The following is a 10,901-nucleotide window of genomic DNA, read 5'->3' as shown; positions in this document are numbered from 1 at the left end:
TGAGCTTTACGAGCCAATCATACCAATGTTCTTTGTTTCTTATTGAGCCGAACGTTAGTGGCTTTGCTTGTCTCTTTCACAAGCTGAACGCCGAACGTTAGTGGATTGCGTTCTTCAAATAAGACATGATAGAAGCCTTCACAGCCTTTCCTCAATATCCGTTTCGCCTTTATGGCGGAGATTAATTCGTGCTTCAGTTTCCTACGTTCACCTGTGAGAGTGACCACATGCATGCTTGGTCGTTGAAAAGTGACCACTTTGTTTCGGCAATCTACCAAAGCATGATTATGAAACAGCCAGTCCGTTCCTAAGATTACATCAAAGTCCACGATATCCAACGGAATGAGATTAACTGGCACCATTTAATGAGGACAGGCATCCTCTGTACTCTCATTGGATGTAACAGACTTCGCCTCGTAGCATAGCGATCCAAATACGTACCTGATAGGAATACCTTGAGATTGGATCATTTGAGAATGGATGGCATTCGGATCAATCAAAATTTTTGTGAAGTGACCAAGGATGTTTAACGTACCTAAGATATGTCGGGGTTGTTCTGAGTATCCTTGTGAGTGATGTTTTTGATGTTGTGATTGGCTCATATAATTATGAGTTGGCAACAATTTCATCTCAACCATGTGGAGTGCTAGCTACTTTCGGCTAAAGAAAGGGACAAAGGAAAAGGGAGACATCTACTTTTGGCTAAAGAAAGGGACAAATAAAAAGGGAGACATCATCATGTCTAGCCCTTGATTTGTGGCCTTTTCAAAGGTGGTTTTCTTTTGTTGTTATAAGTGGAAGGATTTGCCGAAGGATGAAAGGGCTTGCCGAGTGAGAGGGTAAGCATCAGAGAGCATCCAAGGGGGAGAGCATTCGGCTCTCCCATGGGAAAGCATGGGCACGGGTGAGAGAAAAAGAGAGCTAGAGTGAAAAGTATTCTAGTGAAAGAACTCTTGGGGTAGAGTGAGGCTCTTGGGAAAATTCTATGAGTGGGTGTGCAAGGGATTCGGGATTGGGTTATGTTGATTTAACTCATGTGTACTTGTACTGTTATTCTCATAGTGAAGAGCAATATCTCTCCGGAGACGTAGGCAGGTTTTTGCCGAACCTCGTAAATTTCTCGGTGTCTTTATTTCTTGTATTTTATTCTGTTCAACTGAGTGTGATTTTGGTGAGGTTGTAATCTGAATCTCGTTTCTGCACTAACGAACGGGCCAAGGCACAACAATTGGTATCAGAGCATCGTTGGGGGCTTTGGTTCGTTGGAGGTCCAGATTTGTAGTCCACCATGGAATTTTCAGTTGAGCGGTTTAAAGGAAGAGGTTGTTTTACTCTTGACAAAGGAGAGTAATGGAAGCCTAAACAAGAAGACGTGTTCATGGGATGCTTGATCAACTACGAAAGTTGATGTTGAGGAAGAAGACAAAGGCCTCTTTCTTCTTACCTCACTTTCAGATTTGTCTTAGAACCTTGTGAAACTTTACTGCATGGAAAGATACAGTAAGTTTGGAGCAAGTGCAAGCTTCTTTGGTGTGGAATGATACATAAAGGAGACCATGGATGATGATGAGCACGAGATTGCTTAAGCTATTCAAGGTCGGAATCGTGGAAGAAAATTGGAAAGAGGATCTGAGAAAGAGCAGGTTCAGATCCGGTTCCGGAGGCAAGGGTCCACAGTGCTACGGTGCAAGGCCGGGTGGTAGCAAGTTTGTGGCATAAGGCTTCGAGTATGCCCTCTAGGTACTCGAAGCAACACTTATCCTGGTGATGTTTAGTCTCAAGTGTTGCAGGGGTTTTGCAGCAGGTGGAGCTATGGGATTCACAGGTGATGAGATGGTCCTGAGGTAGGAGGAAGTGTGGGAATTTTGTCTGGCTCGATGGGTTGTTGCTGGAAACGGGAGCGCTGACGAGTTTCTAGGTTGCAGACAATGAAGAGGAGGAAAACCTGCTGGAGGAGACGAGGATGTGTCGAGATCCTGTCTAAAGCTAAATGGTGGATTTTAGCTTGCAGCAGCTGCACATGCATTGGCAGTGACTGAATCGAAACAGGACCAACGAGGTTGATTCAGGGTGTGTATGTTGGTACGTAAGGCCAATGGACTTTGGTGATAGGTGCAAGGATTTTTGCACTGTATATTCGCCAAGGTGGAGATTATTGTGATTGGCTCATATAATTATGAGTTGGCAACAATTTCATCTCAACCATGTGGAGTGCTAGCTACTTTCGGCTAAAGAAAAGGACAAAGGAAAAGGGAGACATCTACTTTTGGCTAAAGAAAGGGACAAAGAAAAAGGGAGACATCATCATGTCTAGCCCTTGATTTGTGGCCTTTTCAAAGGTGGTTTTCTTTTGTTGTTATAAGTGGAAGGATTTGCCGAAGGATGAAAGGGCTTGCCAAGTGAGAGGGTAAGCATCAGAGAGCATCCAAGGGGGAGAGCATTCGGCTCTCCCATGGGAAAGCATGGGCACGGGTGAGAGAAAAAGAGAGCTAGAGTGAAAAGTATTCTAGTGAAAGAACTCTTGGGGTAGAGTGAGGCTCTTGGGAAAATTCTATGAGTGGGTGTGCAAGGGATTCGGGAGTGGGTTATGTTGATTTAACTCATGTGTACTTGTACTGTTATTCTCATAGTGAAGAGCAATATCTCTCCGGGGACGTAGGCAGGTTTTTGCCGAACCTCGTAAATTTCTCGGTGTCTTTATTTCTTGTATTTTATTCTGTTCAACTGAGTGTGATTTTGGTGAGGTTGTAATCTGAATCTCGTTTCCGCACTAACGAACGGGCCAAGGCACAACATTTGACACAGCCATGGGTCTGCTATCCTTCCACACAACCTGTTCCTCAGTTTCCCGATTCAGGTTACCTCGACCCTGGTTGCCTAGGTTTGCATGCCTATCTGCCAGCTTTGCCATTGATGGACGTTCTCCTTTGATATTGACCACGTCCATTCCAATGTGCCCTGACATCCTAGTAATAAGGTGCGCCTCCCTGGTGTTACATGGTGCTTTCAGGCTTTCAGCATAGGAACCTTACCGTCTGAATACTAGTTGACAGCTCTCGGATATAGGGTAGTATTGCTCTGATAGTGGATGACGCCTCCATATGCGGCCAGTCATGGGCGAAGCTACATAAGGGCGAGGAGGGGCGGCCGCCCCTCCTCTCGCCGGAAATCAAGCCCAGGAGTGGTGGTTCTGCCTCTCTGATCCTGTCGAAAGTGATGAAATTCCGTCTGGTGCTCTGGCTTTCTGGGTTTCCCTTCTGTTACGTAGCGCAGGCTGCGCGTGAGCTGTCTATTTTTTTCAAAATACCCAAGGCCAAAGAAAGGAGGAAGGGAGACCTGTAATTTGCAGTTTCTGAAATGGAGTTCAGGTTCCAATGAAGAAAACAAGGGAGGAAGAAGAGACTCTCTCTCTCCCATCCCATCCCACGTGTCCTTGTAAAATTCACCCAATTTTAACTATTGTCCAACCAATTTGCACCTCCTAACTTGATATTTACATGTACTTTTCTTATATTTGTTTTTTAGTTATTGTTTAATTAGTTTGCCCACATAGTTTTCAAACTACGTGTTTGCCAATCTTATTTATGTTAAAATTAACTATAAATTCATACTAGCTTCAAAAATATTTTGTTGTATTATGAACTCGTAATGCTTTGAATTTTTATGTCTGACATCAAATTCAACAAATAACAAATAAAATTGTCAATATTTTTATATATTATGTGTTTTTTAATCAATTTTTTTAGATAATATCACTATATAATAAATAAACACTTATTTATACGTACAACCTAGTTCATCTAGATCCTCGCCTAAGCGTTGGGTCACGTCCACCGCTCATCCAGCACTTACGTCTTAGAACTTTACTCGTTATATAGTTATGTAATGACATGATACAACAAGAAAGGATAAATGATGCTTAAATCCTCCTCCACATAATAATGTAGTTCAAATACTCTTTCGAATATTTTGGTCAATGCAAATTCTCCTACGAATATTCTGGGTAGTTCATATAATCTTCTTGCCAACCCAAGACTTGGACCTTGAACGGATGTCCACATTTTTTAGGACCTTAAACCTTTTAAATGTCGCCCCTTCCCTCGATAATTCCTGGCTTCGCCACTGCGGCCAGTTGAAATGGGCCAGTTCCTAGAGTAAGTTTGGCTAATAAGGGACTGTTGTGAGCTAATTCTGCTACTTTTGGGACATTGGTTAGCCCGATGTCCTTACTGACCGCATGTATAACAACATGCACTCTTGCATTGAAAACAATTTTGAGCACTGGATTTGCTGGAACTGTCATGAGAGCAGAAACGAGAATTACTCGTAGACTTAGACCTCAGAACGTGGTGTACTGGAACTGGAACCTCCACTAGAAGATACAGGGTTGTAATTGCTCCGTTAGAAAGATTAACTCTGTCAGAGTTCAAAGGAAGACTGCCCCCTGGTGCTCTCATGCTGAATGCTGCTACCTTCATCACCAACATTGTCACTCGGGGCATTTCCCGAATCCTTGATGCGAAGTAAAGCATTGTAGAATTTTAGATATGTGGTACATTTCACAAATGCTGCTAGAGAAGTCTGCAAGTGACGTTTTTGGAAACCTCGACGCGAAGTAAAGTCTCAAATAATTTCAGGTCTTGTATTTCGGATACTGGAACCTGCTCTCGAATCGTTGCTTGAATATATCCAGTCTTCTCTTTCGCCTTTGGGGATTTTTTTCCTTCTTATACCTCCACCACGACATTGCTACTCTTTGCAAGAACCATATTGCCGTCACGACCTATTGGACAGAAATTAACTGAAGTGTGTGAGAGGTAAAAAGAGATGTGTGGATAACTCCACCCTAAATCAATATGATTGTTTGTTTAAATGAATATCAAAACACTATGTTATATGTATGGTATTTTTTGACTTCATTTTTTTTTGTCGACAACTTGAATTTCATATAATAAAAGAAATATAACCTCGAAGGGTCTATGAATTAGAATTATAAGGAAGTGAACATATACTCCTTTAAAAGGATTGAAATAGTGCAAAGCTCTATAAATATCACATTTTCTTAGAACCAGATAATGTAAGGAATCATATCACTTTAACTATGTAGTCACTTTTCATAGTTAAAGTGATATGATCCCTTATGTTATCTGGATATGATTCCTTATGTTATCTGGTTCTAAGAAAATGTGATATTCATAGAGCTTTGCACTCTTTCAATCCTTTTAAAAGAGTATATATGCTCACTTCCTAACAATTCTAATTGATAGAATCAAAGACTTTTGGCTAAGAAGTGCTTCATGGATAATGACATTAATTGATTCATGGGCTTGTAGACCCCGTAGGTCAATTTGGGATAACAGATACACAAAGTTGAGATTCTATCATACATGTTTGTAAGGAGGAGTACTATCTAAATACTACAAGAAAATAGGCAAAGTAAGGGAATAGCTCACAGGTCCACATAGAATTTTCACTTAGCTTGCCATGGTCATTTTCTTAATTTCACGGGTTCGGCATATAAATACAATAAATTTTGGGATGAGATTTTTTCCCCTTTACCCCCTAATATTTTTGTATTTTTTCCATTTTAATGATTGGATTAATCTTAACCATTGAATTTTTTATTATTATTTAATCCAAAAGTCCATAATATGCCACGTGACACAACATTAATTTTTTTTCAATTTTTTTAGTTGAAAATCCAACGGCCCTCCCAAAACCACGTCAGCGAGCCACTGGGGTCTACTGTTGGACCCCTACAGCGAAGCCCATTGCTGCAGTTTGTGTTGACCACTCTCCTATCTTGGCACATGTATTACAGCACCTGACAAAAGAAAAATAATAAATGTGGTTGACATCATGCTGACGTCAACCTAGCCGACTAACAAAAGCCGAGCATATCTTGTTCGGGAGTTTGGACATGCTTTGCATGGGCCACCAATTGCCCATGCAAATTTGGACTTCTGGAGGTGGTTAAATGGGTTGGAGGGCATCTCTTGTTCCTGATTTTCAAGTCAAAAAGGAAAATTGGCAATGTAACGCAACAGTGGGATTCCTTTTTCAATTATAATTTAAAGGACAAATAAGGAGAGAGACCAAGAAAAAAAAAATACGCACTATGAATTCACGACTTCTCTCCGTGCTCTCTCATCCGTCGCCCGCCTTGTATAAGCAAATCCTGACGACAACCACCGCGCGCAATGCCGTCGCCCGGTCAAATTTTAAACTCCCTAGTCTCCGGACTCGCCCTCTCCTTCAAAAGCCACCTTGTGGGCTTCGCCCTAGCCTACGCCTCTGTGCTCACCCTCCACAAATTCCGCTCCTACTCTTCAGCCCTACGCAAGATCCGCAAAGCTCCCTCCGTCAAAGTCTCCGGGCTCCGTTCAAACCCAGCGCTCGATCAATCCAATCAGTCCGACGCAAAGCTCGTTGTCGTACGAGGCATCGTCGAAGCCAAGTCTACCTTCGACCGCAAATGGAATAGTTTCAAGTCCGGCGTACTTGTTCAGAATACTCTACTTTTTCAGAGAACCCAATATGTGCGTTTTGTTTTTTGTATTATTCTACAAAAGTTTCCATAACTTAATACCGTTAAATTAATAACCTCGGTCCGGTTCCGAGTTGAGATAACGTTTGCCTAAAAATGATTTTCTGATGTATCGTGTAAATTCTATTTTTTTAATTCTTTTAAATGCAAAATAAAATAAATCTCTGGTGAGGTTCCGAGTTGAGATAAAATAATTTGCTAAATTTATGAACTAATGCATTATAAAAAAAAATTATATTAGTCCAACGTAATATGTAAGTTAATAATATTTACTTAAATAGAGTTTTTAAATATTTATTAAAATAAATAACGTAATATATTTATAACATATTTTAAGAAAAATGATTAGATTTATGAATTTTATTTGGTTAAATAAATATATATATTATTGTTAGTTAATAAAGAGGATAAAATTCTAATGTTAGTTTCTGAAGAAAGTCTGTTCAAAAAAAATAAAGAGGATAAAGAATACCTTAATTAATCAATAAGTTGTTAAATTTATCAATTATTTTATATTTGCTAAATTAGTAGATTTTCTTTGGTCTTAAGGTTACTAATTTATTGAGATTTAATTATAATCTAAATTTTGGGTCCGTCTTACCTGTAGTCTATTTGCATAATACTGAATTGGAAATTGAATTTTTGTGTGAAGTGTGTATTGAACGATTGGATGGCCCTTTTCGGATGGCGGTCTGATGATAGTATTATTCTTGTTGATCGTGGTTTCGGCCTGAAGTCAATTCTTGATTTTGTTTATCGAAGTAACCATCATGTTGACGCTTCCCTCTATTCAGCCGTGAAGACACTTATCGGCAACAAGTACCCTGTGAGTTTTGCAAACTTTTGGCTCTTACTGTTCTTATTTTTACTACTTTACTGTTTTTTTTAACAATAGAATATAGGTGGGGCTGCACGTCTTGCTGTATTTTGCAGTCCTAGGATTTAGCCTACCTTAGCATGCTTGCTGGAGTCGGGGTTTGGGCATTTTCGGGCCGAAAGGAACCGGTTGAATGGACACTCTAAAACCTTGGACACATCCTCGACACGATTTGGACACGAACAAGACACGATTTGGACACTAGTCAAGATGCGGTAGAGGCATTTTTTGTAAATATTAAAGATATTTTGTGTTTTAATTATTGTGTATGGTGAACGAATTTGATGAACATGAGTATTGTGTTATATTATGAATTCAAAATATTGTTTTTAATATATGTAACATTTATTATATTTTAATGGTCATTCCCAGCCGTGTCCGTATTCTTATTTTTTGAAATTTGTCGTATCGCTATCGCAATCTTCGTGTCCGTGTCCGTGTAGCCTATCCATAATTGGAGATGGTAGTGTCTTTAGTTTCTATAATCTTTTTAATGTAACTTTTTTTTGTTCTGATTTGCTTTTGGTTTTGAAGGTTGGTGTGCTGGATGACGTGAAGATTCTTCCTTTGGGAAAGGAAATTAGTGCTGTTGGTCTCTACAGTTTCAAAAATGGAGTGCCGGTAGTCAGGCCCTGCAAGGATCTTCCCTATTTTCTGTAAGTGGCTTTGTTCTCAGCACAATTTTTTGAATCTTCAGTATTAATCTTATTATGGCAATTGTGCTTTAATACTAGCTCTCTTACTTTGATGTGCATTAAGACTATTTTCAACCGAAATAGTTAAATATAGCTCTGTCCATAATTATAGCTTTGTAAATAATTATTTTCAACCAAAGAAGCTAAACATAGCCCTTCAATAATTTATTATTTTAAAATTTATACTTTAGATTTATTAGTTAATTTATAAACTACTTTTGGATATTTTCAAATCTAACTTTTAAATTTAAATCAATTATTGCATTTGAAGAAATGGGTCCCAAAAAAAGGTTAAAAGGTGGACTACATTTGGCCAGCCTGATATCCTTCGGTCAAATAATGGTCTGGTGGTGGGCTCTATAAAATTATAGCTCATTCATCGGTTGAAGATGAGTTTTTGGACCAATTAGACCATTTTTTGGCTTATGAACCTTTAGCTCTCTCAATTAGAGATGGCCTGAGTGATTTTGTATCTTTTGCAGCTCTGAAATGTCTAAGGATCAGATGGTTGTAGATCTTATACTACGCACAAAAATACTCTTCTGGAGTGGGATCGTTCTTGGATCAATATCAATCGGAGTCCTTGGCCATTCTGTTGCCAGGTACAGTTTTCCGTGAAACGTTAAATTCTTGTCTTGCAAGTTACGTTCAACCTTTATAGCTATTGTATGTTTATAGGCGCGTCTAAAGGTCAACCTTTCGTAGTGCTACTGAATTTGGATAACACGCGTGTAATCTCCTCTTGTTCCTTCACCGTCGTTCAACCAAGGATTAAAAAATTGCCGAAACTTAAATTCTTGTTGATTTACAAATATTTGTTTCAGGAATTGGAATAGATGGAGAGTGTTGGTTTACGAATATTTGTTTCAGCAACAAAGGCAGCGGCAACAATCAATCCCTGCTAATGAGAGCAACGTTGAAACTCAAGCTGAAGTAGGAGTGGATGCAGCAGATGATGTTCCACTGCAGCAGTTGTGTGTCGTATGTTATACGCTTAGAAGGCAATACGCATTCATTCCTTGTGGGCATCTGATTGTTGTGATTAGCTCATATTTTATTTTGTTCAACTGAGTGTGATTTGGTGAGGTTGTAATCTGAATCTCGTTTCTGCACTGATAAACGGGCCAAGGCACAACAATTGGTATCAGAGCTTTGTTGGAAGCTTTGGTTCATTGACGGTTCAGATTTTTTATTCACCATGATGACTACAAACATGTCATTTCCAGTTGAGAAGTTTAATGGGAAAGGTAGTTTTACTCTCTGGCAAATGAGAGTAAAGGATGTCTTGACTCAACAAGGCTTGGCTAGAGCTTTGAAGGGAAAAGATGGGAAGCCTAAAGAAATGACAGATGACCAGTGGGAGGAGCTGGAGTCGCGTTGTGTTAGCACAATTCGACACTGTATAGCTGACAACATTATCAATAATTTTATGGATGAAGATTCTACGCCTGCACTCTGGGAGAAGTTGGAAAAACTCTTTATTGCTAAGAGTTTGACCAACAAGTTACATCTGAAGCGGAAGCTGTACAAGCTAAAGATGGATGAAGACGGGAATCTCATGGACCACATGAATGTGTTCAACGGATACTTGGATCAATTGCGGAAAGTTGATGTTAAGGTTGATGAAGAAGACAAAGCCCTCTTACTTCTTACCTCACTTCCAGATTCGTATGAAAATCTTGTGACAACCTTACTGCATGGAAAAGATACAGTAAGTTTGGAGCAGGTGCAGGCTTCTTTGGTGTCTTATGATACACAAAAGAAGAAGACCATTGTTGATGGTGGTCACGAGACTGCTTTAGCTGTTCAAGGTTGGAATCGTGGAAGAAAATTGGGAGGAGGATCTGAGAGAGACAATAGGTTCAGATCCGGTTCTGGAGGCAAGGGTTTACAATGCTACGACTGCAAAGAATTCGGGCATAAAAAGAAAAATTGTCCTTTGAGAAAAAGAAAGGATGATCTTGGTCCGGGTTGTAGCAATTTTGTGGCGGAAGACTTCGAGTTTGCCCTCTAGGTACTCGAAGCAACACTTCTCCTGGTGATGTTTAGTCTTAAGTGTTGCAGGCGTTTTGCAGCAGGTGGAGCTATAGGATTCACAGGTGATGAGATGGTCCTGAAGGAGGAGAAGTGTGAGGAATATTTGTCTGGCTCGACGGGTGTTGCTGGAAATGGGTGCACTGACAAGTTTCCAGGTTGCAGACAATAAAGAAGGGGAAAAACTTGCTGGAGGAGATGAGGATGTGTCGAGATCCCGTCTGAAGCTAAATGGTGATTTTTAGCTTGCAGCAGCTGCACATGCATTGGCAGTGACTGAATCGAAACAGGACCAAAGAGGTTGATTCAGGGTGTGTATGCTGGTACGTAAGGCCAATGGACTTTGGTGATGGGTGCAAGGATTTTTGCACAGTATATTCGCCAAGATGGAGATTGTTGTGATTGACTCATATTTTGAGCTGTTAACAATTAAGTGTCTTTGTGTGTTATGCTTTCGGAATAGTGACCAAATGTGTCCATATCTCATTTTGGCTAATAGTGGAAGACAATGATGATGTTTCATGGGATTCTTTTGTTTTGGCCTTTTTTATTGATTTCCCATTTGCATGCCACGAAAGTGGTTTTGGGTTTTGAGTAAAAGGCAAAGGGAGCATGATGCATCATCATTATGTCTATGCAAAAAAGGAGAGGTTGATTCATTTTTCTGTCCATTTAACTGCAAAGAGCCGAAGTGGAGAGAGGGTGAGAGAGAGCATCTGAAGGAGAACACAAAGGAGAGAAAATATAG

At 39.9% G+C, this 10,901-nt stretch overlaps 1 protein-coding gene across 1 annotated transcript; it reads left to right on the top strand.

Moving 5' to 3' along the window:
- Positions 1-6,088: 6,088 nt before the first annotated feature.
- Positions 6,089-9,315, top strand: LOC139192453 (E3 ubiquitin-protein ligase SPL2-like). Its single transcript, XM_070814590.1, has 5 exons — positions 6,089-6,539; positions 7,200-7,373; positions 7,959-8,080; positions 8,602-8,721; positions 8,944-9,315. The coding sequence occupies exons 1-5, from the start codon at positions 6,201-6,203 to the stop codon at positions 9,188-9,190; spliced, it is 1,002 nt and encodes a 333-aa protein (XP_070670691.1). The 5' UTR covers positions 6,089-6,200; the 3' UTR covers positions 9,191-9,315.
- The last annotated feature ends 1,586 nt before the right edge of the window (positions 9,316-10,901 follow it).

This window comes from Malus domestica, chromosome 02 (assembly GCF_042453785.1).
Source record: "Malus domestica chromosome 02, GDT2T_hap1".
Taxonomy (NCBI): domain Eukaryota; kingdom Viridiplantae; phylum Streptophyta; class Magnoliopsida; order Rosales; family Rosaceae; genus Malus; species Malus domestica.
Note: the sequence above shows the minus strand (reverse complement) of the source record. Positions and strands in the feature narration are given on the sequence as shown.